Consider the following 18,827-nt stretch of genomic DNA (forward strand, 5'->3'; position numbering starts at 1 on the left):
TGTAGATCTGATTATGGTAATAGTTAAAATTTTTTCTTTGACAATTGGGGCAAATGAAGACTGACTCAGTATCAAAGTTGGATGTAGAATCCGGGTTTCCTATCTGGTTTATCAGTTTGTCCTTCTAAAGCCTATATGAACAGTGTAGAAAAATACATCCATGTCTCTTGGGAGATAGCTCATTGATATGATTGTGAGGTGTTAATGCTATTGCCCAGGAGCAGGGTGCTTAGCTATTAAAAGAAAAGAATCAGTGGCTACAAGCATTCCCATGCCTATGAACATACAAACTCAATCGCTGTGACTATTACAGTCTTGTTTTTCAAGACAGTGGGATAGAATGGGATGATGCAAACTGTAAGTACAATATCTTTAACTTCATTTCTGATTTTAGCATGGACAAAACAGCTGAGCTCACGTGGCAGCTGGAGGATTCACCTTGCGAAGCAGGACAGCAAGAGCAAAGTCCTGATGATGTCAATAAATCAGAAGTGCCTGAACAGCCTGCACACAGAAAGGACAAACTACCCCAGAGTCATACTCTCCAGTGGGAGAGTCTAGGCAGACAGTTTGTAGAATATGAGCAGGTGGCACCATTTCTCATTGCAGAGGAACAACAGAGAAGGCTGCTGGACTTTCTTCCCCTCTTCTTAAAGGTTTGTTCTCCTTATTGCCTTTGATGCAGATTCCAAAGATGTACACTGAGATCTGCTTCTGTGTATTATGTGGCCAATTTAACTGCCAGCAGAGTTGATTAACATATGATCTCTGGCTAGGAGGTGGGCTCTTCTATTTTATTGAGAGCCTTAGAATACAGTGTCTTAATCACCTCTCATCTAACTAACCTGCTATATTAGCATGAAGAAAGCATATAGTGGAGCATGGCTTTGTTTATGTGTTTATGGCTAACTTGCTGGAATATGCTCTTTCAAGGTGAGTACTCTGTGAAGTGGTTACCTCATGTATGCCTCCCCTATTCTCTTAGTGGAGGCTGGGCATAGTTTCAGTCTGGGGAAAATGTGACTGTGGTCACAGCTAGCTAGGGGAAGTGAAGGGGTGCAGTGTGAAAGACAGGATTTTGGGGTTAACGGGGTAGCACTGATGTCTAATTCTATTGCTTGAGAGGTGTTGTTACAGATAGGGAAACAGCAGCATGAAAAGCAGAAGGTCATATTGTGGGTGAGAAAAGAGCTTTGAAGTAGAAAGCTTCAGTTAATAACCTACTCTGCCATGTTCCTTAGATTTCTCATCAGCCAACAATTTCTAATGTGGTGATGTTGAAAGGTGAAGCTAGAAGAGCCCCTTAATGAATGAGAGACTCATTGGTTGATTTTATTAGTGTGTGAAAAATGAAGCAAGCTGTACAGTGGCATGATAGCATGGCATAATTCTGAGAGAGGCAGAAAACCTGGCCTAAACTTAAATGTATTGTGACCATGTAGTATAGAAGGAAATATATATATATTTTTTCCTTAATTACCTATGATATTTATGGGTGTAGAGTCTGAGATTTTGCACTCTCATCGTATAAACCTTTCAGAAAGAAAACAAAAGCTTGATTTTCTTGAAATTGTATTTTAATGGTGGCATATTTTATGTCTGTACTCATGTGCTTTCAGTGTTCTTAGGTGAACAAACTCAGATCTATCCATTACCTGTGTATCTGAGCCAGATTTCCAAAAAAAGTAATGAGCAAATGAGGAAAAAATGTTGTTAGACTTGGTAACTGTATATGTGAGAGCACTGTGAGACACAAAAGAGACGCTACTACAAAGAATGTATTGAAGCGTGTGTGATGGTAAATCGCTGTGCTCAGTCCTATGAAATCTTTGCTGTCCATTGTTGCAAAGAAGAAAATAACTTCCAAATAGTGGAGAGCATTCTTCACACAGCTGAGTGAAATAAACCTGTGAAGCTTGTAAATCTTGGTGTGGTTTAGGGTTTTGAAAATGCTATAGGGGCTGATGTCAGTTAACAGTACTGAATGAGGCAAGCCTTTGTTGTCAGCATGTTGCAAACAAATTCATTGCAGACTGAGTTGCTGGTAGTATCTGGTAGGGGCTACTGTAAAGACTCTCGTACATATGAATGCAAACTTGCCAGGATCCAGGGTAGTGAAGACAGAAGGAACTGAAGGGTCTGAAGAGTCAGGGAGTACGTTGCCTGGAGTCTCAGAAGTGGCCTTTTCATTTAATCTGAATCGTTCTACATGTGTTTTGTATAATGAGTAACACTTCCACTTTTCACAACTTCATCTTCTGAATTTGTTTGCATAGAACTATGTCCCTCCTAAACCAAGAGCTGGATCTGGACAGTAGAACTGTGTGTGTGCGTGTGTGTGTGTGCACTCTCCTGCCTCTGAAAATGAATCTCAGTCTCTCTCCCTGCATGTGGCACTACAAGTGCATGGACAGACTTGGCTCTCTTGTGAGCTCACTGCAGCTTTTTGAGCTCCCAGAATTATGGCCTTTGAAATGGTCAGTGTCCTCCTCACAGTCTTCAGATAGTGCTCTGTAACATTATCAGTCCTGACTTTAAAGTTTTCTGTCTTATTTCATGGATCTACTTTTTAAATAGCTTACTTCAGATTGAATTGCTAGCTCTCTGAGACAATGAGGTGCTACTTTTTCATTTGGATTAGGATGTAATTATTCTGTTTTTCCTAGGGCTGTTCTCAGAATTCCTTTCCTTCCTTCTCTTGAAGCTATGTGGGAAGCAACCTTAATGCTTTCAAGATATAAATTGATCCCAATTAAGATAGCTTTCCTTTGTAATATAGTCTCTCCAAACTGCCCACTCCCCCTTTCCTAAGCATATACAATGTATTGCAAATTGAAGGAATTTGTAAATTTGCTGAAGCACAGTAATTATTTTAAATTTCTAAAGGATATTATGGTTACAAAATGTATTAAAAATGAATGTTTCTTGTTAGCCTAACACTTTTCTCTTGTGTTCTAAGAGAGGGATTCTTCACCTTCCCTTTTCTCAAATTTATCAGAAGAGCTTTGAGATGCTTTGTAGGCACTTAGGACCAGATGTATGCCTCATCATGTCCTTTCCCTTATGACCTTTACTCCCTTCTTGTAAGAGCTTCCTGCTTTGTGCTGAGTAGCTGATTTGGCCTGGGAAGAGCGTCTTTGTTCAAGCTGTATCTGTTATAATGCTAATGCATCACTGTCTGAGAGGTTTGGATTTTACTGGGTGTAGAGGGAGGGCGCTAACTAGGAGCCAACTGAGATATGGAGGCTCATTAGCCACCAGCACTTCTTCAAGCAGAAGGAAAAGAGAAAAATGTCAGCTATCTAGGAGTAGGCTGGGATGCATTTTAATATGACCTTTGCATCTTCCCTCCTGGTGCCTCAGAAAGCATTAGAATGTTCTATTACGTGGATGGCTTTCAGCTTAGCATTTCTCCATTAAGCTCTGCTCAAACTTCAGAGGGAAATGTCATCCTCCTTAACACTGAAACAGTTTGTTGTTCAGCATAGGCAATTCTAACGTAATGCTCCGTAAAACAGTTGGGAATTTGTACTTTGCTGCCTGTTTCTCCAGTCTGTGAGTAGGAAGGACAGATGGTAAGAGCAGACAAGGAGCTTGTGGCAGAATCTTAGACATCTACAAAACAGCCAGGCTTAAGAGGAAGAGAGAACAGATTAGGTTGACATCACATTACTTCATTTTCTTCTGGGGGCAGACACTCTGGAATGGAGTTGTGTTGATTTTCTTTGAGATACAGATCTTTATATGTTCAAAGACTAATATGCTTTTTGAGGAGACCATATTTTAGGGATTAGTGTCTGACTCACAGGATGATCACCCGTAGAATTAAATTGAAATGCTTGTGGCCTGATCTGTAAGTAGCACTGCTGTGAACCTTTGACTGAATAACGTTCTGGGCTTGTTTAAAATGAATTACTAGGGACACTGTGCAGCTGCATTTCACTCTCATGTAGCCTCCCAAGAAGAGGCCCTTTCTGAGAAGACAATTAAGTGAAACTCTAATTAAGTGAAATGAAAGTGCTTGTCTTATTGCCTGAGTCGTTCTCTGTTTACAGTTTGCTTGTGTAGAAATGAAACAGTTTTTCTGCCGTCTGCCCTCAGCAGAACAAGGAGGAACAAACAACTTGGAAAAGCACTATCATGCTTTTTGATACAAATAATTATTGGCACAGGCGCATGACAGACATTTACACAGTTGTGATTGTATCCATTGAGGAAAATAAAGTAAATACTGTCTGGCAGATTTATTACAGAATTCAAACATTAGTTCCAGGTAGACTGCTGTATTTGTAGTGTTAGTGCATCTACCAGTCCATTCAGAAGCATTTGACAAACAACACTGGAAATTTATGGGGGGAATGTCAGTTTCATGCGTATTTATTGGTACTTTGCAATCCATCAAAGACATGCTCTATCAGAAACATTTTAACTGTTTTTCAAACTTGGATTTCAGGCCTGGGAAGAGTCTGCTGGAGTAATTGTATTCCCCAGCATTCAGCTGCTAGCCAGTGAGGTTTCTAAGCTTCTGACAAAGGAGATTAAGAGGACGCTCAATGGCAAATCTGCAGGTAATGATCTTGTAGCACATCCACTGGGAGTTTGCTGTCATCTGCCTGTCATTTATGCTGCGTGGTACACTTAGTAAAGGGAAAGAAAAAAAGACAGAAAATGCTAGGTGTAGGAAGCCAGATCTCCTATTAGATGTCAGCTAGCACTGGTTTTGTATGACTGTGCTGAAGATCTGGCTTTGTATGCCATGCTGACCGTATTTTGGAACTTGCTGTGTAGTAAATGAGTAGGCTACACTTAATATTCCAAAGAGCTTTCTTTAATGGAAAAAGTTCTGCTAGCCCTATATGGCTTTCCTTGTGGCTGTTGTGCGCTCTTTGTGCCAGCCAGCTGGCCAGCCTAATCAACTGAGATGGTATTTGCAGTGAAGCTCATCAGTTTATGAAAAGCACTTTACATAAACTGGCCTGAGCCCGATGTTGGATCAAAACCGTTTAATGTATTTTCATCCACCTCAATGGACTCTTGCTAATGCAATTTTATATAATTTGTCAGATCTCTTAAGAAAAGATCAGTGCAATATTTTCACCTTTCATTAAGGAATTAAAAGTTCAATGTTTTTGTACAAACAGAGGAAGCTCGGCTGGCTTTGGAGCATTTGCTACGGAAGAAAGGGGAAGTAGAAGATGGCCATTTGCTCCTGAAATCAGTGTATCTGCTCTCACGGGCTGACTTGGTAAGAGAAATCACTACAGGGGATTATTTTGTTGTTTTGGTTTTTTGCCCCAGCAGTGAAATGTATAGAGCTTATAATGTTTGTGTTGTTCCTAAAGCTTTGTGCATCAGCATGCCTCAGGTACACAGTCAGAGAGAACATGTGACATGGTTTATAGCTGAGGCTTTTCTAAAAGAAGGAAGTAAGTGCTCTGCGCTTTCAGATGCCTGATGAGCAAAATAAGAAAGGCATTTGTTTTCTCTAGTGTTCCTCTGATTCTTAACTTTTTCTTTTGCTTCAACTTATGTAGCAGGCAGATAACTGGTAAGGATCTGTTTGTCTGATAGCACAGTGGTTGGATTGTCATTTTCAAGCACTTCAGAGTATGTCAGTCTGTACAGCTGCTCTCAATGCAGACTGCTACCAGCACTACAGCATGGTAGGGGGGGTGTGAAGGGTATGTTTGCCCCCATATTGAGCTGTGCAGTTTGTCTCCTTTTTCAGATGCATTATTCTAGTAGGCTTAGTCCGTGTCATAAAAGGAACTCTATAGTTAGACACAGTGGGAAGTTTCTAATGAGATTTGTGCTTTTCAGATATTAAATGTTGCTATTTTTTGTAGTATAGACTCTCACAAAACTTCATATCACAAACCCAGCTCTTTTCTTTAGTTTGCTGCTGATTTTTATTTTGATTATTGCATGCCAAACGGGCATCCTGGGATACCACTTCTCTAAGTTGTGCAGAGTCATTAGTGGAAGTAAAAAGAAACTAAATGCTGAGAAATACTGCAGAGAATCGTTGCCTTACATTTATAAAAGGGATAATAAGAACTGTTTGTACAGCTATTCGGTAAGTTACAAAAATAAAGGAATTATAGCAGAATTGCCTCTATGCTGAGTCAAGGATAGAATGAAGAATTCATATTGCTGTCCTTTTAGGCTTCTATAGCTACAGGGTATCTCCTTTGAACTAATGATGAAGGAAGCCCTGTCCCAGATCATACTACTATTTTAGTTGTTAGTGTGCAGGTTGCATGCTTTATCAACTACAGATCCCCTTACACAGAGTATGGTATTTGTCAAAGCTGTAATTCAGCTGGGGTGGTTGGTAAGTCTTGGGAACAGCTATGCATGATTAGTGAGTTCTCTTCTCCTAGGCAAGTCTGTAGAGCTGTGGTATGATTGCGATGATCTTCCTTAAGAATAAAATTCTCAAGTAGCTGATTAAGCTTTCATGGATACTCTTAGTGTGTGGGAATGAGGAAAGCACAGCTGGCAACAGGAGGGGATGACTTTTATTTTCCTAACATAGAGAACAACGTGGAACATCATTGGATCGGGACTTCCAGCTGCTCTATTGCAGTGCCTGTACCTTTTCTTTACTTTTCCTCTGGAAAAAAACAGTGATGGAGAGACAAATGAAGATGAAACTCAGGAGATGCTTGTTGAGGTGAGATACCCTCCTGGGAGCTACTTCCCCTGAGTACCCATATATTCATGCAGGTTTGGGATTGGAGCTGGTGGTAACTCAAATGACCAAAGAAGGGATGGAAAATTATTAAATAATCTGAGATTATGCAGTAATATCTTGTTTTGTTTAATAGAAAAGTAACAAAAACTGGGGAAAATTCCAGAATATCCTTCTAGAAGTGTTCACTGTACCTTCTGGTACCTGTATAAGAACCGTGGTGTTCTGTTTTTTAATTTTTAAATTTCCCCATTCATCCCCTGCATGACTTCTCCAAAACTGCTAATGGATGGACCAACCAGTGGTTTAGATTTGTTTCTCAGACCTGGTTCACAATACTCAGTTCTCATTTCACAGTACCCTTGTTCAGATGCTTGGGAGGGCTTCAATACTATGGTGCTGTGGTTTCCCTGTAAGCTATGCATGACCTGTCCCAGAATTTTGTGCTGTTTTGTTTTTCAGTGCTTGTGTATGACTGTGAGATAGTGCTGGCCTTCATTTCTCAAGCATTTATAAAGGTGTTTATTCTAGCTGTTTTTCTTCTTTCCAGATAATGCTTAATATGTACAGAGAGGAACAAGGTGTAGAGGAACTTCTGGCAGCTGATAAGCTTCAATCATTAATTATAGCAGCCGCTTCCCTCTGGGACCAGTGTAGCCATTCATGGAAAGTACCCACAGGCCGTGTGCTACGAACAATTTCAAAGGCTCAGACCAAAAACAGCATCCTGTACTTACAAGGTATGGTTTTGTAATTTGGCTTCTCCTTTCCTTGTGGTTTCCCTGAGAATGAATTCTCAAGAAACCAATCTCCTGGGTAGATTTTTTGTTTCTACATAGTAGAAACAAAATTTGGTACTCAGTCAACTGCAAAGTACAGGCTTTTGATTTTTTGGGCAAGAACATTATTTAGTGCTTACAAACATCTGGAAACTGGGGATTTTTCCTATGTACACATAAAGAAAACTTCTGGCAAGGGTCCATCTCACTAATGTAGACTAGCACAAGATATAATTATGGTTTGTATTTATTTATTTTTAAGTAATGCGACTCAATGTATGAGGCTTGTCAACATTTTAAATTGAGAGATTGAGGAATAATAGTTTTAAGTACTAAATGGTTTAGTAGTTTGGAAGCTATCCTGGAAGAACTGTCCATCAGATTAGACAAGAAAGACTAGTCTTTGTTGCTCAGAGCAAAATACATATGCCTCAATACATATGCCTCATTAAACAGAAAATTCGTCTGTGAGTTCCTCACAGGATGTGACTGACTTAATATGTGTCAAATATGACTGCATCCCACTTATCTTCTACTGAGTCAGCTGAATTCACAGAATGTGAATTTGGGTGGGTGGGCTACATGTTTATGTTCTTTGGAGTGAGCTTCTCTAGGTGAAGCAAAGAGATGCATGTGTGCTTTAAGAACAGACATGTTCTGCATTTAGCCTGGAGGTAAGCTTAATGTTCTGTTGTTTGTTTTTTTTTTTTCTGTTAAGAGCTAAGTCATCTCTTCTATTGGGAAAACTTTACAAACTTGTTTGTTGTTCCATTTTTATCAATAACTTTGGACTTATTTGACTATCAGTTCTTAAACAGCTGATTTTTCTGCCCCACAGCTGTGGACTGCATTAAAATAGCTGTTCAGAATCTCTTCAAACTGGCTGATACGCTACCTGCTTGTGATGCATGTCAAGCTGTTAGTATTGTCTTGTGCTTTGTGAAAGACTCCTATCCTGTATCATCAGCTTTATTAACAGAGTTTGAAAATAATGATGGCTACCAACTCCTGCTAAAAGTTTTACTAAGGTAAGTACAGAGATGTTCTGTAGGTTTCTAGGAGGTGGTAGTACTTCATTTTCAGAATGCATGGTGGTTTGTTCTTAAATGTTAGTTACATATGTAATCCTGTGTGGATGCAAAACTAGTAACAAAGGCTCTGCTGCTGGATTTTTTCATTGCCATTTTAGGAGGGGAAGTAGTTTACAATTTCTGATACAGTTAATTTTTGTTATGGTTTCAAGTTAATCCATAAGTTGGGTAGGGACTTATTGAACACATGACAAAGGTTATTCATCATTTACTAGCATTAGAAGAGATCTAGGACACTTGTTTCAGTTAGGATGGGCTCTTAATTCAGGAATACAATCAGCTGGGGAAAAAAAACCGATCTTGCTGTGCAGAAAATAAAAATCCACCAAGGTGTGAAGTTACTGTTTCTAGGATGGCTAAACAAAGCAAAAAGATGACAAAATAAATGAGGGGAAAATGTGTGTTCAGTGCCTGAGTGATTTATCCAAAAAAGTTAGTGTTACTAAGGCATGAATATATGACTGTCCCAACTTTTGTTGCCAGATGTGAGGGGTTGCAGCAAAATGAAGGAGATTCCTATCTGAATGAGGTTCTGGACATGCTGACTTGCCTTACAACCTGTGGGAAAACTGAACTGAAAGTTTCGGGCAATATTATACATCCGCAATTACCTCAGTTTGATTATGAATGGACACGGTCTTCTGGTACAGTATCTATGTGTGGTAATGTAGGTGGGTTGTAAAACAAAACTTTGTTTGCTGCATGTCCTAGATGGCATATGAGATAACATCCACTGATCTATGTGCTTAACATTACAGAAGCCTGAATGTTACCTACACCAAAATGAACTGATTGTCAGCTATACTGGTTTTAGGTTGAGGATGTGTGTCTGTGAATCTTGTTTCTGGTCTCAGATGTGATTAAGCACTGTAGTCTGTAGTTGCAGTACTTAAGTAGCACTGATGCTTAAAAACAGAACACACACAAAAAAGGCTATCTCACCTGTTTGTCTTGCAGGAATGACAGTCAAAAACCTCCAGGCGTTTCAGGTCTTGCAGTCCATTTTTCAGAAAAGTAATGATCAGCACCTGTGTGGAACAGTCTTAGGAGCAATTGGTACCATATGGGCCTGGGACACAGTGAACTTCTTCCTTCTGGAATGGACACTGCAACCTATCAACCAGTTTATTGATATAATCCATTTCAAACCACATCCAGTCCAGATCCAGTTCTTCGGACTGGTAGAGTCAATTGTTTTGGACCTGTGCTACATCCCCCATGAAATTCTGAAGAAGGTTCAGTGCTTGATAAAGGAAAATATAGTGCCTTTCTGCACTTTGACAGCTCTCCGGTGTCTTCTCAGCATTACCAAGAAGGATATGCTCTTCAGTGACATATTCCGGGACTCTGGGCTACTAGGTCTACTGCTGGCACTTCTAAGGAAGCAAGCCAAAATCCTAAGGAAGTCAGGTACAACTTAACTAGTTCATGATGACTGTGGAAGCAGGCATACTAATAGGAATGAATGCATCTTTCTGCTATCAATTTATACATTTTATGTACCGAGTAGCTAGATTTGTCTGGAAGCTGAGTGGCCCAATTTTGAATTGGGGTTGTTTCTGTCATGCTAAGCCCTACTAAGGTGCCCTCTGAAGTCTTAACTATATATCATTCTGTGCACTGGTCTAAGGAGTTCATATACTGTTCTTATGTGCAATTGATTACTCTGGAGGGTATGGTTCATCCCACACTTCTATAACTGACAATAACTTACAAGTATTGAAACTTTTGCACAGTACTTAGTTCCTCTGAAAACAACGCTTAGTTGGGAGGATTGGTTATGGAAGGTGGTTTCTTCAATTTTGGCCATATGTTAATCATAATTACTGCCTGCCATTGTCATCTGCTATAGTTGTCTCCTATATGGTTATCTGACAGGAACGTAAGAGTCCAGGTGTGGTAACTGTTGAGTATAGCTGATTTATGGTGTGCACTTGCATATCTGAAAGTTTTTTTTTAACTGCTAATTTATATAAAGCATGATAACGTTTTGTGCTGTATGAACTGGGAAATTCATTTAAATTTTAGTATGATTGTTATTTAGTTAAAAAGAAACCCGAAGTACTAGATTTAACTTCTAATGTAGCAAGCAAAATTGAATTATTTTTATGCATTTATTTTAAGCAATAAATTGAATAGGAATTGCAGCACCAGTTCTAGTGTGTGGGTTATGTTAACTGTACGGAAACAGATTTGTGTTCTTGATTTCAGAGAACTAGTATTTTGAGAGCTCTTAAATAAGGAACATCAAGATAAGTTGCCAAGAACTGTGGCATTTATCTTGCATTTATCAGTTGTATGTTACTGCCTTAGATTGCTTGGGGATGTAAATTGTACAGAATGAGTAACTGAGTAAAGAGGGGCAGATGAGAACACAGTGTGAAGAGGTCACTGCTTCCCTCTCTTGGTTTCCAGAAATTTAATCTGCAAACTTCAGGGTGTTTAGATGTAACAATTTACCTTATGCTGTCTGAGGAAGTGTTTGCCTTTGAACATGCATGAAGGTGGAGTTCTTGTTTTCCACTTTTAGTTTATATACTTAATTACTCTGTTGCTACAATATTTTACCAATTTACACTTCAGAAGTTACAACATTGTTTTGTTCATATGTGTACCTGCTAGGTTTCACCAAAAAGATGACTACATCAGCTTTATAAATGGGAAGTAGAAACACAACTATTACCAGTATTTTCTGTAGTTATGCAAGTAGTGTGAGATGCAGTGCATAGAGTCAGACCTGTGTTTCCCAATCTCAGATTACATTCTGGTCATTACACACTGCCATGTCTGTGTTTTGTTGCTTGCCTGTAAGTAGTATTTAAGATAGAGCTAGAATTTGCTGGAGGATTGGTTTTCTTCTTCTTATGATACTTTAGCTACAGCTAACTAAATCTTGTATAATTTTTGTTGTTAACAATGCTCTGATAGCTGGAACCTCTTTGCCTGGTCTGGAAGAAGGCACTGATAAGGAATTAAATGCTGTAATGCTGAAGATGGTGGCTGCCCTTACTGTGGGATGTGTGAGAAACACTGGTAAGAAATGATACGACTGCATTACCTTTGTGATACTTTATGATAAGTGGTCATGTTGCCTCTTAAGAAGCACGAACAAACTTTCTGTCTTTTGTGCTTCAGTGAGAGGTGTTGCTTTAAATCTCCCCTCTTTTTAGTCAGGAACTATTTCCCCTTGTCCTATCATGACAGACCCTACTAGAGAGTCTGTTCCCTTCATTTTTTAGTTTCCCTTTAGATACAATACAGCACTGGTATAGTTGGGAAAGATTTGTGTGGGGATTCTAATGGAAAAGAGTAAGACAGTAGTGGAAAGGATCTTCTGAATACTGGAATCTGCTCAGTACATTCAACATGAATGGTGTGAATGTATTCTTACAAACAAGTCTCCTTCATAAACTGGAGGAATGTTTAATCTAAAAACTAATTAGGCATAATTTCATGCATTATTATTTTGTTGAACTACCATTTCTATTTATTAGAGACCATTATCATCCTTTTAATTTTATTTCTAATTGTTGTGCTCTTCAGTTTGTGCCCTTCAGTGTAACTCTCTCTTCTTTCTTGACTCTCTTCTGTATGTGTAGAAATGTGGCACCATACACTGAAAATATGCATTTGAGAACTACAAGTAAAGTATAGTTTAAGTAACAAATGATACCTTACTTGTCCCCAGTTGTTTTAAAGGACTATGGAATGGTGCCATATATCAAGATATTTTTGGATGATGAGTGCTACAGGGGTGCTACTCTCAGCATCTTGGAGCAGCTATCAGTCATTAACTATGAAGAATATATGAGCATTGTTATTGGAGCTCTTTGTTCTTCTACTCAAGGGGAACTACATCTGAAACTAGATCTGCTTAAGGTAATTCACATGGCTTCCAAGTTGCTTGTTGTTTTCTTGGAAACTGCTTGGCTTGTGGCAAATTGCTTTTAATCTCATCCTTAATGCAGGAGAGGAAAAAGCTGTGAACTAGTTTTTGGCTCTGCTAGATCTGTTCCTCTCTTTTTTATCAGGGTGTGTATGTATGGTCAGCACTTTCACTCAGTATCAGACTGAAGTATTTTGAAGACTTAATTAGAAATGCAGGGCAGAGAAACAGAGGTGACAAATGTTAGGGCACAGTTGTAGGTGGAACTGTGTAATGTGACAGAAAGGACAATCTAATGTGAATGAAATGGAGATGTGGGGAGAGGATGTGAGAGGAGGTAGAGGAATAATACGGGGGACAGGGTAGGCAGGCATGAGAACAGCTTGATTCTTATGTGTTTCCAAGGTTTTAGTTTTTCTGTCCTGATTTTGATAATCTTTTGGGTACACCAGTGCCAGGGAAAAAAACAAACAAACAGGAAAGTTGGTGGAAAAGAGAATGTTTGGAGGGGGAAGTTAGAACTATTTGTGGCCTCTATTGTGTGTATAATCTTTGATCCGTTAGCAACTGAAGAAGAGGAAAAAAAATCACGTTTAAATTTGGTTTAGTTCTTGAACAGCAAACTGAAAAGCAGTGGTGTATTAGCATGAAGCTAAGTCAGGGTTTACTTTCTTTATTAAGTGTGAATGCAATTCACCTTTCAGCACAGTAGAGCAGCTTTTGTGATTTAAATAAAAAAATACTGTGTTACTCTAAACTTTGTAGCATCTTTGTTTTTATAGCTTTGATATGAAACAGTAAACAACAATATTTATGCAGAAGTTGAGTACAGAGTCTAAACTAATATGAAAATAAATGCAGCTTTGGTGTCTAATTCTGACAAATGATAACTGTATTAAAACATAATGTAAGCAAATGAATTTATTATCTGCATCTATTGGGACTGTGATTGCATTATACACAAATTCAGATTGATTTGCTAATATATATTTAGCTGTTAAAGGCTGAGCACAAATGTAATTAGGAGTGCCGTATTCCAGTGTGGCACGTAGACAATTATGAGGAATAACAAATAATGGAATGTGAAATAAATTCTGTTAACGTTAACTGAGTTAGGGGGTTTCCAACAGACATCAGTTTTATAGGTTCAAGACAGAGGAATACTAACTCATAGGCGATTAAATTCTAACTGAGTTAGAACTGGAGGAAATGTGGTTACTGTTGACCTTCTCTGAAATGTGTTAAAGCCATCCTGATAACTTCAACTCTGAGTTATTAAATTTACTCCCTGTTTGGAATTCTCTGCCTGGTTTGATACATTATCATACAAAATTGAATGGCAGTAATGGTGTTTTTCTTCCCCCTCTAGTTCTAGAAACATTTTCTCATAGTCATAGATGCTGTTACAGAGACATACATTTGTCAGAACTGCTCCTCTTCAGCAGATTGTGAAGTGAGTCACTTTCATTGGATATCTGTAGGCAAAAAATACATTTAAAATGAACTCATTCTATGTGAAAAGATGCAGCCTGGCATTTGGAACATCTTTGGTGCCTGAAAGGGCATCATCTTTGCAAAACAAATACTGGAACATCCAAAAAAAACCTGGGATAGGTTACATTAGATTACAGTAGACTGTTTCCCAACAACCTATTTTTTTGTTGTTGTTGTTTTGTTTTTTGTTTTTTCCCCACTGACTGTACTTCCACTGCTTTAGCTCTTCATGACTTTACTAGGCTTGTTTCCCAATGGCAAACCTGTGGTATCAAAAATTTACAGGTGGAATACATTGGTTTTTATATTTGTGTAATATTGTCAAGTGACACTTAACTTATAACCTGATTTTAAGCTCTGTGAAAATAGAAAACCTGTGGACATATTTGGCTTTGGACCTGACTTCAGGGCTTTTTTTTTTTTTTTTTTTTTCAATCTCAAGGTTGCTGGTGAAAGTTTGAAAAGATTGGTCAGAGAATAAGCAAAGGTGTGAAACAATACCTCCAGCCAAATTATCTAGGATATACAATGCAGGAAATTTGCTTTTGTTGCTTTATTTCTATGAGCACTATTCCCTACCTCACAGGTTTGCATGTGGGTTTTCTCTTGAGAATGTGTTCTGATCTTAGTCACTTGACTTTATAGGTACATGGGGAAAGGTAAAAGGAGAGAGGCTACGTACTTATGACCTTGCTTTAACCAATTTTTTTTTTTGTTGTTGATAGTAAAGTTTCATTGAAAGAATTTCACAAAAAAAAAAGTGATTTAAAAATATTCTACATATTAGCCCTTTATTTTAAGTTGTTCTTTTGTTTCCTTTTTTTTCCCCAATGTTTATAGTCACTCTTAAGAATTCTGAGCAGTCCCAAAAGTCATTCAGCTTTCAGAACTTGCAGCGGATTCAATGGACTCCTGTCTCTTCTCTCAGACATGGAAGGTGCCTTGCAGGATCCTCCATGTGGGCTTTGGGCAGCAGTTGGACAGAATTGCATATTGGAGCTTGTCTTCCGTACACTTCAGGGGATAACGGCAGCTCTGCACTTGGACCCTGTAAACAGCAGCTTCTTTCAGAAGAATGGCCTCTTTGAAAAGATGGCAGAGGATCTTGGGTCACTTGGCTGCTTCTGGATGCAAAGAGAATGGCACATCCCCCTGAGTCTTGAGAAGACAAGGACGTTTGCAGAATTCTTGGATGCAGCTTTCTATTCTTCAGAACCTTTCCCAGCATGGCTGAAGAATTGCATATGGGTTCTGAGTTTTCTTGATCGTATGGTCAAAGGAACCCTCCATCTGGAGAATTACTTCAAGGAAATAAGGTCAGAGATGGGTGAGGAATCAAGAGATGACCAGGAAGGAACTCAAGCTCAAGGGGAACGTCCTGTTTTTTCCAAGAGACCAGTCAGTGAATTATGTGCCTCTGCTTACTGCTTATGGGGAAACTCTGAAGAGAAGTAAGTTCTGATTTATATGGGCAATATAATAAGACTAGTATCTGCCTTTTATACGATAGTTAAAGGACAAGATGTGGCAAAATTTCCCTAGAACAAACTATTTATTCATACAGTCCCAAATTCCAGGTCATCAGAAATCATATCTTTTTGAAAGGTTTAAATAGTGGTAAGCATTAATGTTTAGTGGAGCAGTCGGATACAAGAGGCTGAGAGTTATGCATTTAGTGCTGAAGGTTCTATCATATGCAGTGCGTGAGCAGGACTGGATTCTGAGAAAAGGGTTGTTGAGGCTTGAAGAAGCTAGCATTTAATGTTTGAACATTCCCCAATTGTTTTTGGCTTTTTTAATGACATGGAAAGATGTTTCCAGTCATCTGATAAAGTTTTAAAATAGTTTTAAATGCCCTCCTATTTATATGTACCCAGGTGTGTCCCCCTGTGCTTGTGCTGAATCATCTACTTGTACAGCATAGAGAAAAATGAAAAATAAGGAAAGGCTATACCAGAAATCAGTGTAGCTTTCAGCTATGAATCATTCCTGAATTGTTTATGTTCTATAATTTTTTTGAGGTCTTACGCCTCTTTCTGTGTCTGCAGTCCTTTTCTCAATAATGTTTCCGATTGGAGCTCCAGGTTTTAAAAAAAAAAAAAAAAAAAAAAAAAAAGTTCAATGTTTGTAATGGGTAATTCCTTCAACCTTTGTTTTAAACTGTCGCTTGCTTGTCACTACATACAAACAAGGTCAAAGGTATTCTGGCAGACTGTCAATTTTCATGATGTACAGCATGTATACTTCTCCAGTAGTATTTCTTTTTTAAATAAAACAACATTCTCAGAGTTCCTGCAAGCCTGTATTTCCCCTAAAGCAGCTTCCTCCTAGCTGTACTCCACTCACTTCCTCATGAAACTTTCAGCAGGGAGCTATGCAAATTGAAAGGAGGAACTTGAGTGCAGTCAGTGTTGTAGGACTGCGATACCCTGTCCTGTGACATGGATTTAACATGCCCTGAAGAGGGGGATAAGGATGTGATGTGTCAGACATGGGGAAAACTGGCATTTATACTGGGTAATATTCATACCCCCTTACACTGTTCTGTGGTCAGTGAGGCAACAGGCTGCTGGGTAATGGGGGAATTCACCCTTTCATTCCCATCTGAAAAATGACCCTCTGTGTTCCTGCTCTTGTGTTAATGTTTGAACCACCTTCTGTTTTTCCTTTTAATCATGATGATTTGAGACTGCTTGCTACAAGCCATGTTAGTAAGGCTGACCACACTTTGGGAGGGAAGCTGTTTCTCATGCCCACCCCAGCAGAATGGTTGCTGCAGCTGCTGTTGGGTTCATTAACTGTGCTAATGTCTCTTTAGATCTTTTGTATCTTTTCATTTTGTCCCCAGGCCATCTTGTCTGACTTTTAGGTAATGGCAAGAAATAGAGTGTATTTGGGATCCAAGCAGCAGTAGTGATGGGGTAAAGGGAATAGTTGGTTGGGTCACTAGGCTGATTGGATAACTCTGAGGCTGCGATATTTATAGTATTGAGGTGATGGTATGTGGAGACAGCTTTTCTACTGAGACAAGTCAGCAAATGAAGGCATCTCAGAAAACCACAGAGATGAGACCTGCATGATACATTGATTTGACATTCTTGAGGGAATGGTTGCTGATGGGATGAGTTTGGTACTGGTCTGGCTCTGGATTTTACTCATTTGTTCTGTGTTCAAGAGCCCAAAATAGCGCTAAGCCTACCAGGCAGTGTTCAAAAGTAACAAAGCTATGATAAAGACTTAACTATTTAATTATATATATATATATTTTTTTTTTTTGGAAGAATGATCTTACTGTCTTGTCTTCTGAAGTTTATGATTTGACAGGTCATGTTTTACATTTTCTACGTGGCATATCAGAAATAAAATTCATATTTGAAAGTGATGATGGGATTCTGGGGTAACTGTATTTCGTCAATGATCAAATCTTTAGGGAAGTTGTTTGTTAGAACTGTACATGCTGCCTGGCAATTTATTTTAGTGTCGGAGATGGATAAATTGCAGGCTTTGGGAAATCAGTTTGATTACAGCAAGCTTAAGCTGAAAATAAATTTGCTACAGGGGGCAGAAAATGTAGCAAATGAGCTACTGCTTTTGAAGTAGTTTCTTGAGGCTGCAGTAGGAGTTTTTTGCCGCTGTGTGGCAGTGTTACATGGTACTTGTTGTTCTGAGACGTTTAGAATACAAGGTGTTAATAATGAACTTTTATCCTCCTTTATGTCTCTTGTCCAAAATTTCAATGTTGCTCTTTTACTTAAACTCCTTATACTACCCATAAAGCACATTGTAACACTTTTTTTTTTTTCTTTCCCATTTTTATCTGTTACCTGTTGTCTTCCCTTCCCTCAAAATCTATTTGGGGCACGTGTTTCTGGTGGAGTGCATCATAACTCCAATTCAGAGGTGCACCCAGAAATAATTCTCTGATCCTGCTGAACCTGTGGTGCCCAGAGTAGTTACTGCTAAGAATGCTGAGCCTGAGCCTTGTTACTACCAGGCAGTTTTAATGCTGTAATCTGCTGGAACATTGGATAAAAATCCTCTTTGCTGCTGTTAATTGTAAAGTTAAGTCTTATATGTTTTCTTGCAGGTGGGAAATGAGGGACTGTGTTATTGTAAATCCAGGTGCTGTCTGTGTTATGGTGAGGCTGCTGCCTAAGTTGTACAAAGAGGGACACTCTCAGGTGAGTCTGAGCCATATAGGTTGTCTGCTACTCTTCCCTAGCTTCGTTTTTGAGATTTAATTAATATTTCCATGTTAGTAAAGAGTAGAATTTACCATGGAGTTCTGGCAATAGCAGCACAGAATTCCACTGTGTCAGACCAGATCAATTAAAAATTCATGGTTATTGATTTGACTAGCACTCATACACCTATCTGATGCAGTGTGTTGGTCTGGGTTCCAGGATACTGCAAAGGCAGGAGTAAGATGTTAGTTTCATTTTTACTATAGAATGGTGGAGTCATACCCAAGGAATGAGGTGGGAAGAGAATAATTCCACTTTCTGAAGTGAGATCATTAATTTCCTCAGGGTTTGAGTGGAAAAAATGAAGGAAATAGGAATAACACTCAGGCAGAGAGATGGGAATGGGGCAGGTGAATGTTACTTTGAATTTTGTTTCTGATATAATGGTGAAGCTGTTTTAAATAGTGTGTCTCTGGCCTCTTAAGTTCCTTTTCAAAATAAGCATGGTGGTTGGTTGAAGAGCCACTAACTGACAAAAATTAGTTTTCCCTTTCAAATAAGTATTAATTAGTTAAATATTAAAAGCTCTGTTTAATTGCCTAAATTGCATGTGTGAACATTTCTGCCACTGCCCTCACTTAATGGTGTGTCAATGACCAGGAACTGCATCATGGTTCCTCACAGTAATAAAAGAACACA

The 18,827-nt window shown here is 38.8% G+C and overlaps 1 protein-coding gene across 6 annotated transcripts in view; it reads left to right on the top strand.

The window, feature by feature from the left end:
- WDFY4 (WDFY family member 4) overlaps window positions 1-18,827 on the top strand; it is a 128,167-nt gene that overhangs the window by 16,313 nt on the left and 93,027 nt on the right. For all 6 annotated transcript variants that reach the window (XM_072340679.1, XM_072340678.1, XM_072340677.1 and 3 more), the window contains 12 exons: window positions 395-656; window positions 4,454-4,568; window positions 5,142-5,245; window positions 6,539-6,676; window positions 7,245-7,434; window positions 8,312-8,501; window positions 9,048-9,208; window positions 9,522-9,974; window positions 11,493-11,597; window positions 12,253-12,443; window positions 14,785-15,395; window positions 18,032-18,125. In XM_072340679.1, the coding sequence (XP_072196780.1) occupies window positions 396-656; window positions 4,454-4,568; window positions 5,142-5,245; window positions 6,539-6,676; window positions 7,245-7,434; window positions 8,312-8,501; window positions 9,048-9,208; window positions 9,522-9,974; window positions 11,493-11,597; window positions 12,253-12,443; window positions 14,785-15,395; window positions 18,032-18,125 (2,613 nt within the window). In that variant the 5' untranslated portion in view covers window position 395. The remainder of the gene's footprint in view (window positions 1-394; window positions 657-4,453; window positions 4,569-5,141; window positions 5,246-6,538; window positions 6,677-7,244; window positions 7,435-8,311; window positions 8,502-9,047; window positions 9,209-9,521; window positions 9,975-11,492; window positions 11,598-12,252; window positions 12,444-14,784; window positions 15,396-18,031; window positions 18,126-18,827) is intronic.

Source organism: Excalfactoria chinensis, chromosome 6, assembly GCF_039878825.1.
Source record: "Excalfactoria chinensis isolate bCotChi1 chromosome 6, bCotChi1.hap2, whole genome shotgun sequence".
In the NCBI taxonomy this organism is placed as follows: domain Eukaryota; kingdom Metazoa; phylum Chordata; class Aves; order Galliformes; family Phasianidae; genus Excalfactoria; species Excalfactoria chinensis.